General features: G+C 42.4%; 1 protein-coding gene across 11 annotated transcripts in view; it reads left to right on the forward strand.

Moving 5' to 3' along the window:
- ppip5k1a (diphosphoinositol pentakisphosphate kinase 1a) overlaps nucleotides 1–27,812 on the forward strand; it is a 138,024-nt gene that overhangs the window by 83,840 nt on the left and 26,372 nt on the right. For 5 of the 11 annotated variants that reach the window (XM_062030466.1, XM_062030465.1, XM_062030469.1 and 2 more), the window contains one exon: nucleotides 24,575–24,637. The exons of 5 other annotated variants lie outside the window; for them this stretch is intronic. In XM_062030466.1, the coding sequence (XP_061886450.1) occupies nucleotides 24,575–24,637 (63 nt within the window). Of the gene's footprint in view, nucleotides 1–24,574; nucleotides 24,638–24,765; nucleotides 25,022–27,812 lie in introns of those variants that run through there. One more of the 11 variants, XM_062030474.1, reaches the window with a different exon arrangement.

Raw genomic sequence — 27,812 nt, forward strand, 5'->3', positions numbered from 1 at the left:
TTGCTTAATATACTTAAGCATGTCAATAAATTAGATTGTATTTTAAAGATAATTTATTTAAAAAGATAATTTTAAAAAGTAAAACTTAAATTCTATAAATTCACTTCAGAGTGAACTATTTCAAGATATGTCCTTATTTTGCAAATAAAACTTAAAATTAAGTTTTTTATTAAATTTTAATAAATGTTTAAAAACTACTTGTTCGAGTTCTAAATTAAAAAAAAATTGAAATGTAACTTCTGAAATCAAATATTTTGTATTATATTCTAATTTATTGAGATGTACTGATAGACATCTAAGAGAAATATGTTAAAAAAAAAATGGATAACATCAATGTTTAACTGCAGCAAAAACTTTGCTGCTCTAGAAAATTATAATAAAGTTGCGCACAACATGACTCAAGTTATTTAATACTGCTGCTGTTTTTTATGGAGCTAATCCCAGCTGCGTTTAAATTAATTACATTATTGGGATCAAAAGATTGACACAAAACCAGAAAATGTAAAAGTACTGTTTTTTATAGACTTACAGGGGCAGTTTGAAACTTGCTCACAGTTAGATTTTTCAAAGCAAAAAATATAATAAACACAATTGGCTAGCCTACTGTATGTTACAATTAGTGGTTTTATTTGTTTTACAATTGTCTATATTTTTTCTGAATTTCTTAAGTTTATGTACTGTAATAAAATATTTTGCGAGCCCGAATAAAATGGTTGTTTTTTTACCACAGTCACTCGCCCTGTCTCGTCCACACATACACGCAGGGAGCGCTTGCACACGTACAAAAACAGTCCAAGAAAAGCAACGAACAATTTGAATTCATGTTGTTGTTATCGTGGAATATACAGCGATAGCTAACACTAACTATCCAAATCAACACAGCACCCAAAGCTAATGTGTGTGCACGTGTTACGTAATGTAGTTACATTATGTCCTATAAGCGGTAAGAGGGAGGGATATACTGTGTAAAATACATTGGATTGTTAGCGCCGTCTAGGCATTTGTGTAAATGTTGCCTCTTTTAAACAAGCAGTCTTAGTCCTTCACTAAAATAAAAGATCAGTTCTATATAAAATGCTGAAGTTAATGTGTCAAAAAATAGTAAAATCACTTTTCCGATCAATACAAAAAGTATTGAACATTAAACTTGTTGCTTTTTCTCTCCTTCAGATAACATTAAATCAATTAAACAGACCCATCCATCGCAGTGCTGTAAGTTAAAACAAATATGTTCATCATCACATAATAAAAACATAATTTCTTAAAGTTAAAGTACCAATGATTGTCACACACACACTAGGTGTGGTGAAATTTGTCTTCTGCATTTGACCCATCCCCTTGTTCACCCCCTTCCCCTGGGAGTTGAAGCCTACAGCAAAAAAGCAGCTATGCTGCTGACCTTATTCCTCTTGTTTTTCTGTGGGGAGGCCAAGTACAGTGGGACCTCAACTTACGAGTAATTTGAGATATAAGCTTTTGGTTATGCTTTAAAGTGCGAGCCTTCCTGGAGTTACGAGTATTTTCGCTCTTGGTTGAAGTAATATTTTTTACAGGGTTGTTAGAGCAACAAAGAGTTAAAATAGTGTTACATGTTGTTGTTCCTGCTTCATTTACACTTAAAACTAAATTGTTTGAGCAATAAAGAGTTAATGAATGGTTTCACATTGTTTCATTTACACAAGAAACAAACATACGTTTTGATTAGACTGTTGACGAGTGCGTTTGAACACCATTTATAAATCGCCATTCTGCTAGAACTAATAAAGTTAATGTGAAGGACAAGAAGCGGACGACCAAATCAGAGAACTAAACCATTAAAAAGTATGTCTTACCCGGCGAGTTAAACCTGGTTTATACTTTCTAGTCACGTAAATTGCAGAAGCAACGCCGTCTTAGGCCCGTTGATCTCGTTATATCATCTGGGATATTGTGTTGTGCTGTCGGTCATCGATGTCATGACAGTAAAAGCAAGAAAGCTAATAAACTACCCAAAAAAAGCTGACGGCAGGGACAAAGGCTCATCAGCATGAGGAGGCGTGGTGAGCAGAGGTTCATTTGCATTTAACAACTCCTCTTCTCAAGATGAGCTGTTTTTAAAAGGGAGCTAAAAAGTGTCTTGAAAAGATGTCTGTTAAATAAAATCTTTGCACATTTTTATCAAAGAACGACCATTTCATTGTATGTAGACCATAAGGAGGTGTTTTAAATGTAGAAAACGAATGTGCATAGATTTCCATGGCCATCAGTGTAATGGCAAATCATGGCGAGGTACAGTATGCTTCTATATGTACTGATGTCCACATACAGTATCAGCAATTGCACAACCGCAACAGCTTTCTGAACAGCCTTCTTGGCATTCTTTCTCCCCTGCATATTTCTGGTTCATGTCCAAGAGCCTAAAAAAGCCTCAGAGGGAGCCATCTGCATCAGGGGTTATCGGTCGTGCTGTGGGGGCGCTTTGTGTCAGGGTACCGGTGGCCATGGTCTGATGACCCGCTGGTGCAGATGGCTCCAGTGCTAGTTCTTACTCATATGTCTCCTCTGTACTCAGCCATGCATTCATTTGTTCATATAGTTTCATGTGTGTGTGTGTGTGTGTGTGTGTGTGTGTGTGTGTGTGTGTGTGTGTGTGTGTGTGTGTGTGTGTGTGTGTGTGTGTGTGTGTGTGTGTGTGTGTGTGTGTGTGTGTGTGTGTGTGTGCGTGTGCGTGTGCGTGTGTGTGTGTGTGTGATAATGGGGGGTCTGGGTCATCTGGGTATTATTTTTAAGTTTGTAAAGCACGTTGCGTTGCATTTCTTTTATGTATGATAAGTGCTTTATGATGATCCTAGGAGCTATGTTGTCCGGGGGCTTCCATGCCCCCTGGTAGGGTCTCCCAAGACAAACAGGTCCTAGGTGAGGGATCAGACAAAGAGCAGCTCGAAGACTTCTATGGAAATACAAGAACCGAGACTCAGATTTCCCTCGCCCGGACGCGGGTCACCGGGGCCCCCCTCTGGAGCCAGGCCCGGAGTTGGGGCACGACGGCGAGCGCCCCATGGGGCCCGGCCGGGCACAGCCCGAAGAGGCAACGTGGGTCCCCCCTCCAATGGGCTCACCACCCATAGCAGGGGCCATAGAGGTCGGGTGCAATGTGAGCTGGGCGGAAGCCGAAGGCAGGGCACTTGGCGGTCCGATCCTCGGCTACAGAAGCTAACTCTTGGGACATGGAACGTCACCTCGCTGGGGGGGAAGGAGCCTGAGCTAGTGCGCGAGGTGGAGAAGTTCCGGCTAGATATAGTCTGACTCACTTTGACGCACAGCAAGGGCTCCGGAACCAGTTCTCTCGAGAGGGGATGGACTCTCTTCCACTCTGGCGTTGCCGGCAGTGAGAGGCGACGGGCTGGGGTGGCAATTCTTGTTGCCCCCTGGCTCAGAACCTGCATGTTGGAGTTCAACCCGGTGGACGAGAGGGTAGCTTCCCTCCGCCTTCGGGTGGGGGGACGGGTCCTGACTGTTGTTTGCGCTTACGCGCCAAACAGCAGCTCAGAGTACCCACCCTTTTTGGATTCACTCGAGGGAGTACTTGAGGGTGCTCCCCCGGGTGATTCCCTCGTTCTACTGGGGGACTTCAACGCTCATATTGGCAACGACAGTGAAACCTGGAGAGGCGTGATTGGTAAGAATGGCCGCCCGGATCTGAACCCGAGTGGTGTTTTGTTATTGGACTTTTGTGCCCGTCACGGATTGTCCATAACGAACACCATGTTCAAGCATAAGGGTGTCCATATGTGCACTTGGCACCAGGACACCCTGGGCCGCAGTTCCATGATCGACTTTGTAGTTGTGTCATCGGATTTGCGGCCTCATGTTTTGGACACTCGGGTAAAGAGAGGGGCGGAGCTTTCTACCGATCACCACCTGGTGGTGAGTTGGCTGCGATGGTGGGGGAGGATGCCGGACAGACCTGGCAGGCCCAAACGCATTGTGAGGGTTTGCTGGGAACGTCTGGCAGTCTCCTGTCAGAGAGAGTTTCAATTCCCACCTCCGGAAGAACTTTGAACATGTCACGAGGGAGGTGCTGGACATTGAGTCCGAGTGGACTATGTTCCGCACCTCTATTGTCGAGGCGGCTGATTGGAGCTGTGGCCGCAAGGTAGTTGGTGCCTGTCGTGGCGGCAATCCTAGAACCTGTTGGTGGACACCGGCGGTGAGGGATGCCGTCAAGCTGAAGAAGGAGTCCTATCGGGTTCTTTTGGCTCATAGGACTCCTGAGGCAGCGGACAGGTACCGACAGGCCAAGCGGTGTGCGGCTTCAGCGGTTGCGGAGGCAAAAACTCGGACATGGGAGGAGTTCGGGGAAGCCATGGAAAACGACTTCCGGACGGCTTCGAAGCGATTCTGGACCACCATCCGCCGCCTCAGGAAGGGGAAGCAGTGCACTATCAACACCGTGTATGGTGAGGATGGTGTTCTGCTGACCTCGACTGCGGATGTTGTGGATCGGTGGAGGGAATACTTCGAAGACCTCCTCAATCCCACCAACACGTCTTCCTATGAGGAAGCAGTGCCTGGGGAATCTGTGGTGGGCTCTCCTATTTCTGGGGCTGAAGTTGCTGAGGTAGTTAAAAATCTCCTCGGTGGCAAGGCCCCGGGGGTGGATGAGATCCGCCCGGAGTTCCTTAAGGCTCTGGATGCTGTGGGGCTGTCTTGGTTGACAAGACTCTGCAGCATCGCGTGGACATCGGGGGCGGTACCTCTGGATTGGCAGACCGGGGTGGTGGTTCCTCTCTTTAAGAAGGGGAACCGGAGGGTGTGTTCTAACTATCGTGGGATCACACTCCTCAGCCTTCCCGGGAAGGTCTATTCAGGTGTGCTGGAGAGGAGGCTACGCCGGATAGTCGAACCTCGGATTCAGGAGGAACAGTGTGGTTTTTGTCCTGGTCGTGGAACTGTGGACCAGCTCTATACTCTCGGCAGGGTCCTTGAGGGTGCATGGGAGTTTGCCCAACCAGTCTACATGTGTTTTGTGGACTTGGAGAAGGCATTCGACTGTGTCCTGTGGGGAGTGCTCAGAGAGTATGGGGTATCGGACTGTCTGATTGTGGCGGTCCGCTCCCTGTATGATCAGTGTCAGAGCTTGGTCCGCATTGCCGGCAGTAAGTCGGACACGTTTCCAGTGAGGGTTGGACTCCGCCAAGGCTGCCCTTTGTCACCGATTCTGTTCATAACTTTTATGGACAGAATTTCTAGGCGCAGTCAAGGCGTTGAGGGGATCTGGTTTGGTGGCTGCAGGATTAGGTCTCTGCTTTTTGCAGATGATGTGGTCCTGATGGCTTCATCTGGCCAGGATCTTCAGCTCTCACTGGATCGGTTCGCAGCTGAGTGTGAAGCGACTGGGATGAGAATCAGCACCTCCAAGTCCGAGTCCATGGTTCTCGCCCGGAAAAGGGTGGAGTGCCATCTCCGGGTTGGGGAGGAGATCTTGCCCCAAGTGGAGGAGTTCAAGTACCTCGGAGTCTTGTTCACGAGTGAGGGAAGAGTGGATCGTGAGATCGACAGACGGATCGGTGCGGCGTCTTCAGTAATGCGGACGCTGTATCGGTCTGTTGTGGTGAAGAAGGAGCTGAGCCGCAAGGCAAAGCTCTCAATCTACCGGTCGATCTACGTTCCCATCCTCACCTATGGTCATGAGCTTTGGGTTATGACCGAAAGGACAAGATCACGGGTACAAGCGGCCGAAATGAGTTTCCTCCGCCGGGTGGCACGTCTCTCCCTTAGAGATAGGGTGAGAATCTCTGTCATCCGGGAGGAGCTCAAAGTAAAGCCACTGCTCCTCCACATCGAGAGGAGCCAGATGAGGTGGTTCGGGCATCTGGTCAGGATGCCACCCGAACGCCTCCCTAGGGAGGTGTTTAGGGCACGTCCGACCGGTAAGAGGCCACGGGGAAGACCCAGGACACGTTGGGAAGACTATGTCTCCCGGTTGGCCTGGGAACGCCTCGGGATCCCCCGGGAAGAGCTGGACAAAGTGGCTGGGGAGAGGGAAGTCTTGGCTTCCCTGCTTAGGCTGCTGCCCCTGCGACCCAACCTCGGATAAGCGGAGGAAGATGGATGGATGGATGGAGTGCTTTATGAATAAAGTTTGATTTTATTTGACAAAATCAAAAGGCACAAATGTCATTTAAATATTGTCCGCACTGTACATTAAATGCATTGTCTATATATTTTGGTTGGCATAACATGAGTGCTCAAGCAGGTGCATCAACTCTTTGAATCCCTCAACTTCAGTTGTTGACCACCGCCGGATACACTGCGTGTTTTTTAGATGTTTGGAGTCACATAAGTAAAATGCATGTGCATAGACAAGACCTTATTTAGTGCTATAAAATCAAAAGGATCCCACACCTTAGAACTTTTTCTTTGTTTCATTCTAATTTGAGGTTTATGACGACGGAAATCGCTGTCAAACGCTACTCCTAGGACTTCTTTTATTACGAACTCTCCCTCGTGAGACTAAAGAAGCATCTTCTGGTAAACAATTTAGTGCTTTACAGTCAAATTACGCAGTAACTGTATTGGTCAAGGTTTTTTTTAAATTTGTTTATTTTTATTTTTTGGGTGACACAAGGACACCTTGTGTTTTATACTGCATCGATACTTCTGTGTCGCTTGACCAATTACTAGTACCAGCCCTTTAAAGGCTGTCACAAATGTTTTATAAATGTTGTCACTTCAACATGAAAGCTAGATAGTATTTTTAAGAAAGATGAACATTTCAGCCTTCTCAGCTGTCAGTTTGCTCCTTTCACAATTAATAATGGGGCCTCTCATTCACCACACTAGTTGAAGGTACAAGTAATAATGTAGTTGCTGTAACTACCAAGGAGGGCAGTCTAGGTTGGTTGAACCTCCAATATAGCAGTGGACTGAGTAACAGTTGTCTTGGCGCATTTTTCTTTTTTTGCACAAATTGCTGTGTACATTTCTCATCTACGTAAAGTAAATCCAAAAAGCTAAAATGACTCAAACGCTAGTAATTTTGTTAGATGGCTATTGTACTACAGTGTGTCACAGCTTTTGCGTCTGTATTTGCAGCATTTCATGCAATGTTTAATTGAGCGTTAAAGTGATCGTTTGGGCGTTTAGATTGGAGAAGTCCTATTTCTTTCCGATATGTAATGCAGTAAATTTGGCCAGTATCTGACTGATATTGATCATAATATATACTTCAACTTTATACATATATGACCAAATTATTGGCACCCCTGCATTACTGTCAGATAATGCACTACTTTTTTCCAGAACATTGTTGAAATTACAAATGCTTCAGTATTCACATGTTTATTTATTTTGTTTGCATTGGAACAACACAACAACAACAAAGCCAAATCTGATATTTTACACGGAACTCCAAAAATTATTGGTACCTTTTCAAAATTCTAAGAAATAGTTGTATTCTAAGCATGTGATGCTCCTTTAGTTTGTAATTAAACTCACCTGTAGCAAGTAACAGGTGCTGGCAATATAGCAATCACACTTGCAGCCAGTTAAAATGGAGAAAAGTTGACTCAACCTTTGTGTTGTGTGTACCACACTGAGCATGGAGAAAAGAAAGAGGAGCAAAGAACTCTCAGAAGATTTGAGAACTAAGATTGTGGAAAAGCATGGACACACTCAAGGTGACAATTCCATCTCCAGAGATCTAAATTAAGTTCCTGTGTCTACTGTGTGCATTGTCATCAAGAAGTTTAAAGCCCATGGCACTATAGCTAACCTCCCTGGACATAGACGGAAGAGAACAATGTATGAAAGACTGCAACAAAGGATTGTTAGAATTGTGGATAAAGAGCCTCGATCCACTTCCAAACAAATTCAAGCTGACCTGCAGACACAGGGTACAACAGTGTCAGCTTGCACTATCCGTCACCATCTCAATGAAAAGGGACACTATAGTAGGAGACCAAGGAGGACCCCGCTGTTGACACAGACATAAAAAAGCAAGACTGGAGTTTGCAAAAACTTACCTGAGGAAGCCAAAATCCATCTTGGAGAACGTCCTGTGGACAGATGAGACTTAAGTGGAGGTTTTTGGTAAAGCACATCATCACACTGTTTACAGAAAAAAAGGAGGCCTTCAAAGAAAAGAACAGCATCCCTACAGTCAAGCATGGTGGAGGTTCACTGATGTTTTGGGGTTGCTCTGCTGCTTCTGGTACTGTATGCCTTGACTGTGTGCATGGCATCATGAAATCTGAGGACTACCAAATAATTTTGGGGCATAATGTAGAGGTCAGTATCAGAAAGCTGGGTCTCCATCAGAGGTCATGGGTCTTCCAGCAGGACAATGACCAAAGCATACTTAAAAAAGCACACAAAGATGGCTTAAGACAAAGCGCTGGAGTGTTCTGAAGTGGCTATCAATGAGTCCAGATCTAAATCCTATAAAACATATGTGGAGAGATCTAAAAACAGCAGTGGGCAAAGGCACCCTTCAAATCTGAGAGACCTCAAGCAGTTTGCAAAGGAAGAGTGGTCCAAAATTCCAGTAGCAAGGTGTAAGAAACTCATTGATCATTACAGGATGCCATTAATATCAGTTATTTTTTCCAAAGGGTGTGCTACCAAATATTAAGTTGAGGGTGCCAATAATTTTGTCCAGTCCATTTTTGGAGTTCTGTGTAAAATATCAGATGTGGCTTTTCGAGGGTTTTTTTGTGTTTTTCCAATGCAAACAAAAGAAATAAACATGTGAATACCAAAGCGTTTGTAATTTCAACACTTTTCTGGGAGAAGTGGTGCATTATCTGACAGAAATGTAGAGGTGCCAATATTTTTGGCCAAGACGGTATATCCATCCATCTTCTTCCGCTTATCGCGAGGGCAGCAGCCTAAGCAGAGAAGCCCAGACTTGCCTCTCTCCAGCTACTTTGTCCAGCTCTTCCTGAGGGATCCCAATGTGTTTCCAGGCCAGCTGGTAGACATACTTTCACCAACCTCCCTTGGATCTTTGGATCTTTGGATCTTCCCCGTAGCTTCCTCCCAGTCGGGCGCACCCTAAACGCCCTCCCAGGGAAGTGTCCGCGGGGCATCCTGGCCAAATGCCCACACTACCTCATCTGTCTCCTCTTGATGTGGAGGAGCAGCGCTTTGCGCTGAGCTCCTCCCAAATGACAGAGCTTCTCGTGCTATCCTAAGGGTAGAGTCCTGCCACCTGACGGGGGAAACTTATTCCAGGCGCTTGTACCTGCCCTTTTGGTCATAACTCAAAGTTTATGGCCATAGGTGAGGATAGTAAACTTAAATCGAATGGTAAATTGAGAGCTATGTCTTCCAGCTGCGCTCCTTTTTATCCGGCGTAGCCTTCTTTCCAGTACACCTGAATAGACCTCATGTTGTATGCTAAGGAGTGTGATCCCGCGATAGTTTGAACCCACCCTCTGGTTCCCCTTTTTAAATAGAGGAACCACAACCCCAGTCTGCCAATCCAGACGCACCCTGCCACCCACTCCTCCTTCCTTCATGTCCTTGCAATGTTGCGTAGTCTTTTTAACCAAGACAGCAACCTTAAGTAACTCTGGGCAGATCTCATCCACTAAGAAGTATTTTAACTACCTCGGCAACCTCAGCCCCAGAAAAAGGAGAGCCCACCGCAGAGTCCCCGGCACTGCTTCTTCATTGGAAGACATGTAGATGGGATTGAGGAGGTCTTCGAACTATTCCTTTCACCAATCAACAACATCCCCAGCTGAGGTCAGTAGCACAACGTCCCTACCATACAGGGTGTTGACAGTACACTGCTTCCCCTCCTGATGCAGCCAATGGTGGTCCAGAATTGTTTTGAAGCCAACCAGAACTCGTTCTCCATGGCATCTCCAAACTCCTCCCATGTCCGAGTTTTTACCTCTGCAACCGCCAAAGCCACACACTGCTTGTCATGTCTGTACCTGCCCGCTGCCTCCGGAGTCCCATGAGCCGAAAGAACCCGATAGGACTCCTTCTTAATCTTGAGAGCATCCCTCACCCCTGGTGTCCACAATGAGAATCAAAAATAGTCTGTAAGATGTCAATAAAATCCTTTGAAATATTAGACTAGCTTTTCAACAGCTAATCAAAGACTAAGCTAATCGATGCCAGCAAGTCTGATTGCGCAACAAATAAACTCTTTGCTGTTTGACTTTTCTGTCAGAAAATAGAGCTCCCTTTTGTCTTGGACACATGGTGAGTTGACAAAGACTTTCTGAATCTTGAATTTCTATTATTACCTTTGCCTTGGCTATCGTTCTGCTGGACCTAGGGGGAAGCTATCTACAGTACCTGGAGTTATCTTCTTAGCTTTTGGTGTTTAAACTTGAAATATCAATCAATCAATCAATCAATGTTTATTTATATAGCCCTAAATCACAAGTGTCTCAAAGGGCTGCACAAGCCACAACGACATCCTCGGTACAAAGCCCACATAAGGGCACGGAAAACTCACCCCAGTGGGACGTCGATGTGAATGACTATGAGAAACCTTGGAGAGGACCGCATATGTGGGTAACCACCCCTCTAGGGGAGACCGAAAGCAATGGATGTCGAGTGGGTCTGACATAGTATTGTGAAAGTCCAGTCCATAGTGGATCTAACATAATAGTGAGAGTCCAGTCCATAGTGGGGCCAGCAGGAAACCATCCCGAGCGGAGACGGGTCAGCAGCACAGAGATGCCCCCAACCGATGCACAGGCGAGCAGTCCACCCCGGGTCCCGACTCTGGACAGCCGCACTTCATCCATGGCCACCGGACCTGTGGGTGGGGGACCCACCACAAGAGAGAGGGGGGCAGACGAGAAAAGAAATGAAACGGCAGATCAACTAGTCTAAAAAGGGGGTCTATTTAAAGGCTAAAGTATACAAATGAGTTTTAAGATGGGACTAATACTCTTCTACTGAGGTAGCATCTCTGTTACCGGGAGGGCATTCCATAGTACTGGAGCCCCAATAGAAAACGCTCTATAGCCTGCAGACTTTTTTTGGGCTCTGGGAATCACTAATAAGCCGGAGTTCTTTGAACGCAAATTTCTTGCCGGGACATATGGTACAATACAATCGGCAAGATAGGCTAGAGCTAGATCGTGTAGTATTTTATACGTAAGTAGTAAAACCTTAAAGTCACATCTTAAGTGCACAGGAAGCCAGTGCAGGTGAGCCAGTATAGGCGTAATATGATCAAACTTTCTTGTTCTTGTCAAAAGTCTTGCAGCCGCATTTTGGACCAACTGTAATCTTTTAATGCTAGACATAGAGAGACCCGAAAATAATACGTTCCAGTAATCGAGACGAGACGTAACCAACGCATGAATAATGATCTCAGCGTCGCTAGTGGACAAAATGGAACGAATTTTAGCGATATTACGGAGATGAAAGAAGGCCGTTTTAGTAACACTCTTAATGTGTGACTCAAACGAGAGAGTTGGTTCAAAGATAATACCCAGATTATTTACCGAATCACCTTGTGTAATTGTTTGGTTGTCAAATGTTAAGGTGGTATTATTAAATATATGTCGGTGTCTCGCAGGACCGATAATCAGCATTTCCGTTTTCTTGGCGTTGAGTTGCAAAAAGTTAGCGAACATCCATATTTTAATTTCATTAAGACCCGCCTCCAGCTGACTACAATCCGGTGTGTTGGTCAGCTTTAGGGGCATGTAGAGTTGGGTGTCATCAGCATATCAGTGAAAGCTAACACAGTATTTGCACTAAAGAGTGCAGGGCCAAGAACCGAACCCTGGGGAACTCCACACGTTACCTTAACATAGTCCGATGTCACATTGTTATGGGAGACGCACTGCATCCTGTCAGTAAGATAAGAGTTAAACCAAGACAAGGCTAAGTCTGACATACCAATACGTGTTTTGATACCCTCTAATTAAATATTATGATCGACGGTATCGAAAGCAGCGCTAAGAGCAAGAAGCAGCAACATGGATGACGCATCAGAATCCATCGTTAGCAGTAGATCATTAATCATTTTTGCGAGGGCTGTCTCCGTAGAGTGATTTGCCCTGAAACCAGATTGAAAGGGTTCACAGAGATTGTTAGACACTAAGTGTTCATTTAGCTGCTGTGCAACAATCTTTTCGAGGATTTTCGAAATAAACGGAAGGTGGAACACCGGCCGGTAGTTTACCATGAGGTCAGGATCGAGGTTAGGTCTTTTGAGCAGAGGATGAATAACCGCTTTTTTTAATGCTAGGGGAACAGTGCCAGAGGAAAGTGATAAGTTTATAATATTTAGCACTGATGGACCTAATAATACAAACAGTTCCTTGATAAGTTTCCCAGGAAGTGGGTCAAGTAAACATGTTGTTTGTTTTATCCCACTTACACGCCGTAATAATTCCTCTGTTATTTCATCAAAAAGAGAGAGACTATTTTGGACCGCAGTATCCGTCGTATATACAGTCGTATCTGTGTTAATATAACCCAGTTGTAGCTGGGTTGTGTTGTCTTTAATGTCCTTTCTAATTAGTTCAATTTTCTTATTAAAGAAATTCATAAAGTAATCTGCCCAGTGGGCGGGGCTACTGGGAGGAGTCCCTTGTTGGGTTAGCGAGGCTACTGTACTAAACAAAAATTTAGGATCGTTTTTGTTGAGGCGGATGAGATTTGAGTAATATTAAAGGCCTACTGAAATGAATTTTTTTTATTTAAACGGGAATAGCAGATCCATTCTATGTGTCATACTTGATCATTTCGCAATATTGCCATATTTTTGCTGAAAGGATTTAGTAGAGAAAATCGACGATAAAGTTCGCAACTTTTGCTCGCTGATAAAAAAAAGCCTTGCCTGTACCGGAAGTAGCGTGACGTCACAAGCGGTAGTGCTGCTCACAATTCCCGTTGTTTACAATGGAGTGAGAAAGATTCGGACCGAGAAAGTGATGATTACACCATTAATTTGAGCGAGGATGAAAGATTCATAGATGAGGAACATTACAGTGAATGACTTGAAAGGCAGTGATGGACGTATCTTTTTTCGCTCTGACCGTAACTTAGGTACAAGCTGGCTCATTGGATTCCACACTCTCTCCTTTTTCTATTGTGGATCACAGATTTGTATTTTAAACCATTTTAAATACTATATCCTCTTGAAAATGAGAGTCGAGAACGCGAAATGGACATTCACAGTGACTGAACATGTAAATACACGATTAATAATTCAGCTTTGCGAAGCTAAAAAAATAGAAGCTAACCTAGCTACGTAGCCAACTTGATAGCAGCAGTCTCAAATGCAGATAGAAACTAAATTTTAAAAAAACCTGACTGGATGGATAGACAGAAGACCAATAATACTATTAAACCATGAACATGTAAATACACGATTAATGATATTCCGCTTGGCGAAGCTAAAAAAACAGAAGCTAACCTAGCTGCGTAGCCAACGCGATAGCATCAGTCTCAAATGCAGATAGAAACTAAATTAAAAAAACCCTGACTGGATGGATAGACAGAAGATCAATAATACTATTAAACCATGAACATGTAAATACACGATTAATAATATTCCGCTTGGCGAAGCTAAAAAAACAGAAGCTAACCTAGCTGCGTAGCTAACTTAGATGCGGCGGCGGGCGTTGTACGCTTTTGACGACACCCCGGCCGCCATCAGAGTCGGCAAGAAACATATATTTCCCCAAAGTTACGTACGTCACATGCACATATCGACACGCACGTACGGGCAATCGATCAAATGTTTGGAAGCCAAAGCTGTACTCACCGTAGTGCGTCTGTTATCCTGCTCAAAACACAACACAACCTCCTGGTGTTGGTGTTGCTGTAGTCCGCTGCTCCACCGGCTCCAACTTTCTTATTTGCAGTCTCCATTGTCCATTAAACAAATTGCTCAATCGCTTTATTAACAAGCGGTAACTGGTTGTAGTTCAAAAAGTAACGCACACACATACACGAGCTGCTGTTAGCCAAAAGTCACGATCACACACACTCAAGTTCTCCGCCAACTCACTCGCGCATGCGCGTTCCCCAAACCCTTAAAGACAGTACACTAATGCAAATATCACGGATATTAACAGTATTGTACTTAGCCGCTAAGACACCGATCGATCCCACCTACAACGTTCTTCTTTGCAGTCTCCATTGTTCATTAAACAAATTGCAAAAGATTCAGAATACTGTGGAATTTTGTCAAAGAAAACAAGAGGCTTTTCTATCGGGTCCGATGGGGTACAACCACTTCCGTTGCTTTTGTGACGTCACGCGCATAAATCATATCCAAAGGAGTTTTTCAACCGGAAGTGTGGCGGGAATTTTAAAATTGCACTTTATAAGTTAACCCGGCTGTATTGGCATGTGTTGCAATGTTAAGATTTCATCATTGATATACAAACTATCAGACTGCGTGGTTGGTAGTAGTGGCTTTCAGTATCAATCAATCAATCAATCAATGTTTATTTATATAGCCCTAAATCACAAGTGTCTCAAAGGGCTGTACAAGCCACAACAACATCCTCGGTACAGAGCCCACATACGGGCAAGGAAAAACTCACCCCAGTGGGACGTCGGTGAATGACTATGAGAAACCTTGGAGAGGACCGCATATGTGGGTAACCCCCCCCCTCTAGGGGAGACCGAAAGCAATGGATGTCGAGTGGGTCTGACATAACATTGTGAAAGTCCAGTCCACAGTGGATCCAACACATCAGCGGGAGTCCAGTCCACAGCGGGGTCAACAGGAAACCATCCCGAGCGGAGACGGGTCAGCAGCGCAGAGATGTCCCCAACCGATGCACAGGCTAGTGGTCTACCCGGGGTCCCGACTCTGGACAGCCAGCACTTCATCCATGGCCACCGGACCTATGCAACTCCCCCTCGCAAGGGACAGGGGAGAAGAGAAGAGAAGAAAAGAAACGGCAGATCAACTGGTCTAAAAAAGGGGGGTCTATTTAAAGGCTAGATTATACAAATGAGTTTTAAGATGGGACTTAAATGCTTCCAGAGTACTGTAGCCCGAATAGAAAACGCTCTATAGCCCGCAGACTTTTTTTTGGCTCTGGGAATCACTAATAAGCCGGAGTTCTTTGAACGCAGATTTCTTGTCGGGACATATGGTACAATACAATCGGCGAGATAGGCTGGAGCTAAACCGTGTAGTATTTTATACGTAAGTAGTAAAACCTTAAAGTCGCATCTTAAGTGCACAGGAAGCCAGTGCAAGTGAGCCAGTATAGGCGTAATATGATCAAACTTTCTTGTTTTTGTCAAAAGCCTTGCAGCCGCATTTTGTACCAACTGTAATCTTTTAATGCTAGACATAGGGAGACCCGAAAATAAAACGTTACAGTAATCGAGACGAGACGTAACGAACGCATGAATAATGATCTCAGCGTCGCTAGTGGACAAGATGGAACGAATTTTAGCGATATTACGGAGATGAAAGAAGGCCGTTTTAGTAACACTCTTAATGTGTGACTCAAACGAGAGAGTTGGGTCGAAGATAATACCCAGATTCTTTACCGAGTCGCCTTGTTTAATTGTTTGGTTGTCAAATGTTAAGGTGGTATTATTAAATAGATGTTGGTGTCTAGCAGGACCGATAATCAGCATTTCCGTTTTCTTAGCGTTTAGTTGCAAAAAGTTAGCGGACATCCATTGTTTAATTTCATTAAGACACGCCTCCAGCTGACTACAATCCGGCGTGTTGGTCAGCTTTAGGGGCATGTAGACTTGAGTGTCATCAGCATAACAGTGAAAGCTAACACCGTACTTGCGTATGATGTCACCCAGTGGCAGCATGTAAATACTAAAGAGTGCAAGGCCAAGAACCGAACCCTGGGGAACTCCGCACGTTACCTTGACATAGTCCGAGGTCACATTTTTATGGGAGACGCACTGCATCCTGTCAGTAAGATAAGAGTTAAACCAAGACAAGGCTAAGTCTGACATACCAATACGTGTTTTGATACGCTCTAATAAAATATTATGATCGACGGTATCGAAAGCGGCGCTAAGATCAAGAAGCAGCAACATAGATGACGCATCAGAATCCATCGTTAGCAATAGATCATTAGTCATTTTTGCGAGGGCTGTCTCCGTAGAGTGATTTGCCCTGAAACCGGATTGAAAAGGTTCACAGAGATTGTTAGTCACTAAGTGTTCATTTAGCTGCTGTGCAACAATTTTTTCGAGAATTTTGGAAATAAACGGAAGGTGGGAGACCGGTCGGTAGTTTACCATGAGGTCAGGATCGAGGTTAGGTCTTTTGAGCAGAGGATGAATAACCGCTTTTTTGAATGCTAGGGGAACAGTGCCGGAGGAAAGTGATAAGTTTATAATATTTAACACTGATGGACCTAATAATACAAACAGTTCCTTGATAAGTTTCCCAGGAAGTGGGTCAAGTAAACATGTTGTTTGTTTTATCCCACTTACACGCTGTAATAATTCCTCTAATGTTATTTCATCAAAAATAGAGAGACTATTTTGGAGGGCAGTGTCCGTCGTATATACAGTCGTATTTGTGTTAATAGAACCCAGTTGTAGCTGGGATGCGTTGTCTTTAATCTCCTTTCTAATGAGTTCAATTTTCTTATTAAAGAAATTCATAAAATCATCTGCCGAGTGGGTGGAGCTACTGGGAGGAGTCCCTTGTTGGGTTAGCGATGCTACTGTACTAAACAGAAATTTAGGATCGTTTTTGTTGAGGCGGATGAGATTTGAGTAGTATTTAGCTTTAGCTAAGGTAAGCATGCGTTTATAAGTTATTAAACTATCACTCCATGCTTGATGGAAAACCTCAAGTTTAGTCGCGCGCCATTTGCGTTCCAGTTTTCTACATGATAATTTATGAGCTCTAATTTCTTCTGTAAACCATGGGGTGCGCCTTTTAGGGGCCCTTTTTTGCTTTAGCGGTGCTATACTATCAATCATTTCGCGCAAGGCATCGTCAAAGTTGTTAGTGAGGTTATCAATAGAGCCGACATAATTTGGGAATGGTGCCATTACCGAAGGCAGTAGGTCAGCAAGAGTCATCGTTGTGGCAGCATTAATGTTGCGGCCGCTATAGCAGTTATTATTATTATTAGCTTGTTGACAATGAGTCAAAACTTCAAATTTTATAAGGTAATGATCGGACATTACTTTAGTATATGGAAGTATCATAACTTTGGAGGTGGTGACACCCCTGACAAGCACTAGATCTATTGTATTACCGTTGCGATGCGTGGGTTCATGTATTATTTGTGTAAGACCACAGCTATCAATTATGGTTTGGAGCGCCACGCACTGAGGGTCCGATGGGGTATTCATATGGATATTAAAGTCCCCCATTATGATTATATTGTCGGCGTGCGTCACTAGATCAGCAACGAACTCTGAGAATTCACTGATAAAGTCCGAATAGGGCCCAGGGGGGCGGTAGATAACAGCCAGGTCGAGAGGTAGCGGTGTGACGGACCTCATAGTAAGCACCTCAAACGATTTATATTTATTATTTAGGTTAGGGGTAAGGTTGACATTTTCATTGTATATTAGTGCGACACCCCCTCCCCTTTTAAGAGGACGGGCAACATGCGCATTCGTATAGTTAGGAGGAGATGCCTCATTGAGCGCAAAAAATTTGTCTGGTTTGAGCCAGGTTTCGCTAAGACCAATGACGTTAAGATTGTTGTCTCTAATGACCTCATTAACTAATAACGCCTTGGGAGACAATGATCTTATGTTTAAAAAGCCCATATTATAGGTATTGGGCTGTTTTGACGAGTTTTTGTTAAGATTATCCGTAGTGGCAATATTAACAATGTTGCGTTTATTATGCGTAGTGCACTTTAAATAGTTTCGACCATATCTAGGAATTGATATGACGGGAATTTTCTGATTGTTTGCTTGGTGCTGCAATAGACTGGACATATCATAATTTGCCACCTCAGTAGAATGCATGTCCACCTCTGACACAGACACAACAGAAAAAACATTATGTGAATTGTGTATTATTCTAAGAGAATTGCTATGCGTACATGGATTATCCAGCCTGGCGCTGGCTAGTTCTAGCTTAACTGACTCCTCACCCGGACTAACAGACATTGTAATTGCCTGTGACCGGGCTTGCTCTAGTGTAGTCAGTCAAGTGAGACTTAAATAGTAGTCTATGTTTCTAGACAGGATGATGGCGCCTTCCTGGTTAGGGTGAAGGCCGTCTCTCATCAGCAAGCCTGGTTTGCCCCAGAAAGAGGGCCAGTTATCAATAAACGTTAGTCCCTGTTGCCTACAGAAGCTAGCCAACCACTTGTTAAGCGAGACTAATCTGCTATATCTCTCATCATTGCCTCTCGCAGGCAGGGGGCCAGAGACAATTACTCGATGCCTGGACATCTTTCTGGCGAGATCACAAGTCCTGGCTATGTTTCTCTTTGTAATCTCTGACTGTCTCATTCTAGTGTCATTGGAGCCAACGTGTACAACTATATTTGCATAATTAGTGGTGCGATTAGCCTGTCGTACGTGTTTACTAGGCCTGTTGCGAGTTAGCTCCCTAAGATTAGCTTCAATGTCAGGTGCTCTGGCCCCGGGGATACACTTTACTGTGGCTGGTTTGCTAAGCTTTATGTTTCGGGTGATGGAGTCCCCTATGACTAAGGTGTGGTGCCCGGTAGACTGGGGTGTAGGACTAGCTAAAGAGCTAAATCTATTATGCGTCTCAACCGGTACACCGTAGCTTGTAGGCCGCTTAGGACTGCTACGAGCTGGGCTAGTTAGCTCGCTACAGCTAACGCTAGCAGATGTGTCCGCAACATCTAAAGTTACGACATTACTCTGCTCTAACTGGCGGACACGGCCCTGTAGCAGAGCCAATCTCTCCGTGAGTATGGTGCAAGACGCGCAGGAAGCCATTACTCACAGTGTTTTCTGTCACCGAGTGAAGTTCCTTCTGTCCTCATGGAAGTGGTCGCGGTCTGCGGGAGTAGCTTCCTACTTACCTTCTGACCGGCGCTGCCTTTCTCCGCGCTAGCTTAGCAGCTAGCTAGCTGAGGAAAGGGTGGTGGGACAGAGATCGGGTGATTTGCAAGTTAAATAGTACCACTAAATATGTTTGAGAAGTGATAAAGAAAGCTGTAGAACAATTAAAAGCACACAGATAGAGCGATACTTAGCCTTTTTCGCAACAGCGAACAGACGGCGAGCAGTCACGCACGGTGAACCGGAACCGGAAGTAGGCCTTTAAGCTTTAGCTAAGGTAAGCATGCGTTTATAAGTTATTAAACTATCACTCCATGCTTGATGGAAAACCAAGTTTAGTCGCACGCCATTTGCGTTCCAGCTTTCTCATGATAATTTATGAGCTCTAGTTTCTTCTGTAAACCACGGGGTACGCCTTTTAGGGGCCCTATTTGCTTTGGCGGTGCTATACTATCAATGGTTTCGCGCAGGGCGTCGTCAAAGTTGTTAGTGAGGTTATCAATAGAGCCGACATAATTTGGGAATGGTGCCATTACCGAAGGCAGTAAGCCAGCAAGAGTCATCGTTGTGGCAGCATTAATGTTGCGGCTGCTATAGCAGTTATTATTATTATTAGCTTGTTGACAATGAGTCAGAACTTCAAATTTTACCAACCCTGTTTCCATATGAGTTGGGAAATTGTGTTGGATGTAAATATAAACGGAATACAATGATTTGCAAATCCTTTTCAACCCATATTCAATTGAATGCACTACAAAGACAAGATATTTGATGTTCAAACTCATAAACATTATTTTTTTTTTTGCAAATAATAATTAACTTAGAATTTCATGGCTGCAACACGTGCCAAAGTAGTTGGGAAAGGGCATGTTCACCACTGTGTTACATGGCCTTTCCTTTTAACAACACTCAGTAAACGTTTGGGAACTGAGGAGACACATTTTTTAAGCTTCTCAGGTGGAATTCTTTCCCATTCTTGCTTGATGTACAGCTTAAGTTGTTCAACAGTCCGGGGGTCTCCGTTGTGGTATTTTAGGCTTCATAATGCGCCACACATTTTCAATGGGAGACAGGTCTGGACTACAGGCAGGCCAGTCTAGTACCCGCACTCTTTTACTATGAAGCCACGTTGATGTAACACGTGGCTTGGCATTGTCTTGCTGAAATAAGCAGGGGCGTCCATGGTAACGTTGCTTGGATGGCAACATATGTTGCTCCAAAACCTGTATGTACCTTTCAGCATTAATGGCGCCTTCACAGATGTGGAAGTTACCCATGTCTTGGGCACTAATACACCCCCATACCATCACAGATGCTGGCTTTTCAACTTTGCGCCTATAACAATCCGGATGGTTCTTTTCCTCTTTGGTCCGGAAGACACGACGTCCACAGTTTCCAAAAACAATTTGAAATGTGGACTCGTCAGACCACAGAACACTTTTCCACTTTGTATCAGTCCATCTTAGATGAGCTCAGGCCCAGCGAAGCCGACGGCGTTTCTGGGTGTTGTTGATAAACGGTTTTCGCGTTGCATTGGAGAGTTTTAACTTGCACTTACAGATGTAGCGACCAACTGTAGTTACTGACAGTGGGTTTCTGAAGTGTTCCTGAGCCCATGTGGTGATATCCTTTACACACTGATGTCGCTTGTTGATGCAGTGCAGCCTGAGGGATCGAAGGTCACGGGCTTAGCTGCTTACGGGCAGTGATTTCTCCAGATTCTCTGAACCCTTTGATGATATTACGGTCGGTAGATGATGAAATCCCTAAAATCCTTGCAATAGCTGGTTGAGAAAGGTTTTTCTTAAACTGTTCAACAATTTGCTCACGCATTTGTTGACAAAGTGGTGACCCTCGCCCCATCCTTGTTTGTGAATGACTGAACATTTCATGGAATCTACTTTTATATCCAATCATGGCACCCACCTGTTCCCAATTTGCCTGTTCACCTGTGGGATGTTCCAAATAAGTGTTTGATGAGCATTCCTCAACTTTATCAGTATTTATTGCCACCTTTCCCAACTTCTTTGTCACGTGTTGCTGGCATCAAATTCTAAAGTTAATGATTATTTGCAAAAAAAAAAAATGTTTATCAGTTTGAACATCAAATATGTTGTCTTTGTTGCATATTCAACTGAATATGGGTTGAAAATTATTTGCACATCATTGTATTCCGTTTATATTTACATCTAACACAATTTCCCAACTCATATGAAAACAGGGTTTGTATAAGGTAATGATTGGACATTACTTTGGTATACTGGAGTATCATAACTTTGGAGGTGGTGACACCCCTGACAAGCACTAGTTCTATCGTATTACCGTTGCAATGCGTGGGTTAATTTATTATTTGTGTAAAACCACAGCTATCAATTATAGTCCGGAGCGCCAAGCCCTGAGGGAAGAATATGACTTCTTTACTGCAGTGACTTTTTATTTTATTTGTATTTTTTATAAGGAGTAATTGGGTTAGTTCAGAGCCTTTTTTTGTCAAACCGGAAAACTACTAGTGACTATTACATCCAAAGGTACATTCAACAGTAATTATGCTTGCTTTGTATTTTGTGTGTCATTTAACAAGTCCCCTTTCTGTTTTGTCATTAAATTATTATGTCTTGTCCTCACACACTATTTGTGTGTCTAAGTATGTCCGGATTTATAAAAGTCACACTAACATAAAGCTGGAAACTAAATGTATACTGTTATTATTGAGTGGGACAGAGGTTTTATTTTTTGTTCTGTTTGTTAAGCAGGAACAATTTATATTCATAAAATGTGTTTAATTTATTCTGTTAGTTTTGTTTTTTGGTTTCCAATGTATTCATGTATGCTAGTTGAGTCAAATAGTATAAAAAAATGTTTCACACAATTAACTGGGTTAACCAGCCCTGCCAAGCAGCTATGCCTTGTTTATTTTTTAGGGAGTTGGCAACCCTCTTGGTGGTGTATGTATGTGTACATATGAACATAAAGGCCTACTGAAATGAGATTTTCTTATTTAAACAGGGATAGCAGATCCATTCTATGTGTCATACTTGATCATTTTGCGATATTGCCATATTTTTGCTGAAAGGATATAGTAGAGAACATTGACGATAAAGTTCGCAACTTTTGGTCGCTGATAAAAAAGCCTTGCCTGTACCGGAAGTAGCGTGACGTCACAGGTTGTGGAGCTCCTCACATCTGCACATTGTTTACAATCATGGCCACAAGCAGCGAGAGCGATTTGGACCGAGAAAGCGACGATTTCCCCATTAATTTGTGCGAGGATGAAAGATTTGTGGATGAGGAAAGTGAGAGTGAAGGACTAAAGGGCAGTGGAAGCGATTCAGATAGGGAAGATGCTGTGAGAGGTGGGTGGGACCTGATATTCAGCTGGGAATTACTAAAACAGTAAATAAACATAAGACATATATATACTCTATTAGCCACAACACAACCAGGCTTATATTTAATATGCCACAAATTAATCTCGCATAACAAACACCTCCCCGCTCCCGTCCATATAACCCGCCAATACAAATCAAACACCCGCACAACACACTTAATCCCACAGCCCAAAGTACCGTTCACCTCCACAAAGTTCATACAGCACATATATTTCCCCAAAGTTACGTACGTGACATGCACATAGCGGCACGCACGTCCGGGCAAACGATCAAATGTTTGGAAGCCGCAGCTGCGTACTCACGGTACCGCGTATCCAACTCAAAGTCCTCCTGGTAAGAGTCTCTGTTGTCCCAGTTCTCCACAGGCCAATGGTAAAGCTTGACTGTCATCGTTCGGGAATGTAAACAATGAAACACCGGCTACGACGTAGCCGCTGCGTGTTTGTGTTGCTGCAGCCGGCCGCTAATACACCGCTTCCCACCTACAACTTTCTTCTTTGCTATCTTCATTGTGCATTAAACAAATTGCAAAAGATTCACCAACACAGATGTCCAGAATACTGTGGAATTTTGCGATGAAAACAGACGACTTAATAGCTGGCCACAATGCTGTCCCAAAATGTCCGCTACAATCCGTGACGTCACGCGCAAACGTCATCATACCGAGACGTTTTCAGTAGGATATTTCGCGGGAAATTTAAAATTGCACTTTACTAATCTAACCGGCCGTATTGGCATGTGTTGCAATGTTAAGATTTCATCATTGATATATAAACTATCAGACTGTGTGGTCGGTAGTAGTGGGTTTCAGTAGGCCTTTAATGTATACAAGCTGCAAATGAGAGAGAAATAAAAAATATTGTAAACGTGTGCACCTCATTCTTGTTTTGAAAAGACACTGAGTTGTGCCTCGTATCTGTCATTACACCTGGGGGGGAACGCTTAAAGAAAGTATTAAAGTCCCATTATTAATGACATTCATTCCCATGATGACTGTATGTATACATGTCTAGCTTGAGGTTCATATTTGGATTTATGAAGCCTTAAGATATTAATATGTGATTTATGCAGTAGTATTTACATTGGCACCATCATAATGTGAATGTTATTTTCACTTTTTATGCAGCCTGGGCTTACAGGTCAAATGATCATCATCAATTGGTTAAGTTAGAGCTAAATTGATGCGTCCAAAAATCTCTGCATGCTTGGCAGTAGACTGTTGTAATATTGTCCAGTAGGTGTCAGTTTTACATCATATAAATGCTGTCGCTTCACCGCTGCCATCCTCATAACTGTCTTTGTCATCCATCTTGGAAAGTCATTTGTTTAGAATAATGGAGACAAATATCTCTCGTACCAATTTGTGGTTGGTGTGATTTAAAAAAAAAAAAAAGTATATATAATATATTTTGTGTGTGTATATATATATATATATGTATATATACAGTATATTTAATCAATTAATCATAGAAGAGTCCAAATTTATTCTGCAAAGGTTGAAAAGAGGCAATTGGACTCTTCTTGTTGGTTGAAGACCTTTCACTTTTCATCTAAAATACTTCCTCAGTTGTAAAATATTAAGTCCAGCTATGTCACATAGGCTATGTGTGGCCTCTTTTTAAGGACAATGATATCCACATTCCCGATAGGGAAAAGGATCTACATCCAAATGGATAATCCCTCTCAAAATGTAGTTGGAGGTTTGCGCCACTCCTTCATCGTCACCTTACAACAATGGGCTGACATCCTCCTCCCAAATATTTTCTCATTCCACAAAGAAAAAAGGCTACCAACACGCTGTTTTGCCACCAGCTAGTGAACAAACTCTTGTTGTGTTTTTGCCAGCCAAGCCAGCCAGCAACACTATTGTGACCACACTGCGGGTACAAACCCACCTGACACATAAATAGGAGACTTAAAAAATTACAACAAGAAGCTTAATGAATGAAAAGGTGAAACATATTCAACCAAGCAGGATCCAGTTGCCCCAATTAAACTGCTACAGTTTACCATGACCTGGATGACTGACGATCTGCACACACAGTCCCACTTGAAATCCAGTCAGTATTTATTCTTAGCTAAGCTAAGCTTGTGTTCACAATAAAGTAATGAAGCAGGATGTGTATATGAAGAAACTAAATTGACCCAAAAATATCCATATCAGCACTGACACAAAAAATAGGGTATGATAAAATATGTTAGTTAAAATAATTACTGTGGCATATAGTAACACTAGTACATTTTTGTTTCCTCAGAATTGTTGTCTATGCCGGCAGTAAAGCGATTTTCTGTGTCGTTTGCAAAGCATCCGACTAATGGTACGTCTGCCTCTTTCAAGTATATTATCATTTCACCTCACTTTGTCTTGCATGTCTTCAAATGTTTATTTTTTATTTTTTATTTTTTTATTTTCCTCTTTTTTTTTATCCCCCACATGGCCTTCCAGCATTCCAGGTTTCTGCCGTCGTTCTTCTTTTTTCTTGATTATTTAATACTCATGTTGTTATTACTTTCCTAACAGACATTCTTTCTAACCAGGGTTCCTACTAATTATTAGATTTGTGTCAATCAATATTAGGGATGTAACGATAAACTGTATTAATGATAGCCGCAGTAAAACTTCTGATGGTTAGTATTACTGTTTTTAATAAGAATTATCGAAAAAATGTAATTGAAGGCCACACTTTGATAAACTCACAGACAGACTAGCGCTAGCTCGCTACTTAGCTTGAAAGCTAACATAAATACAGGACATATTAACGTCTTTCCACATTAACAAACATACCATAAACTAAACTTGTATAAACACATTACTTTCCAAGCTAATAAGATACATTTCATTGTTATATTCTTTTGTTCACAATGAACATTCAGGTTGTGCTCTCTTAGAAGAGTGATCAATATATACTTTATATACTAGTACTTATGTTGTTTTATTGTTTTGTGTTTTTATACAACTTTGTTAACAGAGACAAAGTTGTTTACAACAGAAAGGAAACTCGCGTGATGTCACATAAACCGGACGTGAAGCAAAGTAAACACTCAATTTACCCTTTTATTATTCACAAAACATTCTAAAACTTTTACAAATTAAAATGGAAAAAAATAAACATTTTAACACTGAAAAACATGGCTCTCAAAAATCTGGAACAATATTTAATGTTTTTTTCTGCCGAGAAACATACTGTGTTTAGAATTTATTATATATTGTTTTTAAATAAATCATGGTTTAAAGATTTCAGTGTGTGTATGAATGTTACTGTATAACGACTTTCAACAATCCCGTGATAATAATTGGATAATTTTGGTCACAATTACAGTGATGTGAAATTTTCATAATGTTACATCCCTAATCAATATTGAGGTAGGGTGTGGCAGAATGTTTGTAGGAAACCATTAACATATTAATTTGGTTGAGTAATTCATGGTTTATCCAGTATTCTTGTGCCAGCTACTTTCAGTTAGCAGAAAACACATGAACTGCTGTAAAAATGCATTGCCTTTCAAAAATCTCAACACTTGTTTGCCGAATTTGGTTGGATCAATTCACAAATGCAAACAATTATACACTTGAGGACAGAATGATTAATCTCCCATGAAAATTTCATTTTTCATTAAATATTTCCCAAGTGCTGTTAAAGAGAGCAATGCAATTTTAACACAGCTTTTCCAAGAATCTTACTTTCATTTTGGATGGTTTAAACTCAAATCTTGTGGAGCTTGAGAGGTTTGCCCAAGAAGAATGGGCTGGGATTGCTCAGGAGATGTGAAAATTGCGGAAAACTGTAACAAAAGATTGCAGGCTGTAACCCAGTAAAAAGGACACACAATTGCCAAATAGTATTTATACACACGTTAAAAACTTCTTATTTAAAAAAAATAAAAATACAGACACACAATATTTATATTCTTTGGCAGAAGAAACATTACATTTTCCTGAACCATGTCTACTCATGAGCAGTAACATTTAAACATGTATTGTTTTAAATAGATGAAAACTGTATTGATATTTTTTATTAGATGATAGGAAGGGTCTAAGATTCTTGGTAACTTCGCCCCATACACAGATTGTCTTCCTGTCTCTCTGAACCACATGGCCTAACAGCCTGCTGGTTCAATGTGCACAATTGACAGTTGCTCCGAAAGCAATGTGTTAATCCAAGTTTAGATTGGGGTATGACGTTTGAAATGGGGAAAGACAATGTGTTTTGTATTCATGTTTGATTTAAGTTAGCTAGCGCTAGCTTCTCCAGAGAATGAGCAACATCACTGATTTGTAAGTTTATTGACTTGTGGTTATTAATCATTTTGCTGCGGTTTATTATTAATACCGGTAAATGTTACCCAATATTAGTATGGAAATACCATGATAAACAAGTTAATTAACAAGTTCAAAGTTCTTTAGATAACCATTTAGTGGTCAAGTGTACGGAATATGTACTGTACTGTGCAATCTACTAATAAAAGTTTCAATCAATCAATCAAAGTTGTGTCCCACCCCCCTCCATAAAAGATGTCCAGACGTATAGTTGCACAGCATGTTGTGACCATACTTGCCAACCATCCCGATTTTCCCGGGAGACTCCCGAATTTCATTGCCCCACCCGAAAATCTCCCAGGGCAACCATTCTCCCGATTTCCACCCGGACAACAATATTGGGGGCTTGCCTTAAAGGCACTGCCTTTAGCGTCCTCTCTCACCTGAAAAGGAGACTAGTATATATGTCTCCGTTATTCATAGGTTTATCTATAACCCATAAAGTAGGCAGGCACGGAGCTATTTCTCAGCGTGTGTTCATTCCAGCCGGCACGTTAATACACACAACATCCGGATTCCCATCATGCGTTGCTTCAAAACTACGGCAAGTAGTAATGTCTAAAAACATAACAGAGACGAAGCAGAAGAACGACGAAGAGACATGGCGACGACGAGTAAGAAGAAGAAGTACGCTTGCAAGTACCAAAATGATTGGAAAAAATAATTTCAGTTCATCCAGGACAGCTCGAAGGGGAAGGAGTATGCTGCCTGCAAATTTTGTAGATCAAACTTCTCCATTGAACACGGTGGCCGAACAGATATACTCATTCATGAAAGGATTATTTATATATATATATATACTGTATGTATAAGAAATAATTGAAAATATATACACCCCCACTATCAACACCCCCCCCCCCCCCCATCTCCTGAATTCGGAGGTCTCAAGGTTGGCAAGTATGGTTGTGACACTCCAATCATCAACTGTCACTGCTGTCAGTTTGTAATAGCACCTTCTCTCTCAGATAAGCATGTGTACAGGAATGTGTTTTGCTATGTGTTTAGTCCTTATGATATTGATTGCTTGAAAAAAATATATATATATAGTGGAACCTCTGAGGTCTGCCATAATCCATTGCAAGCTCTTTTTTGTTCATTATAATTATTATATGTGTATGTACGTATATATATATATATATATATATATATATATATATATATATATATATATATAT

Source organism: Entelurus aequoreus, linkage group LG02, assembly GCF_033978785.1.
Source record: "Entelurus aequoreus isolate RoL-2023_Sb linkage group LG02, RoL_Eaeq_v1.1, whole genome shotgun sequence".
Classification (NCBI taxonomy): Eukaryota; Metazoa; Chordata; class Actinopteri; order Syngnathiformes; family Syngnathidae; genus Entelurus; species Entelurus aequoreus.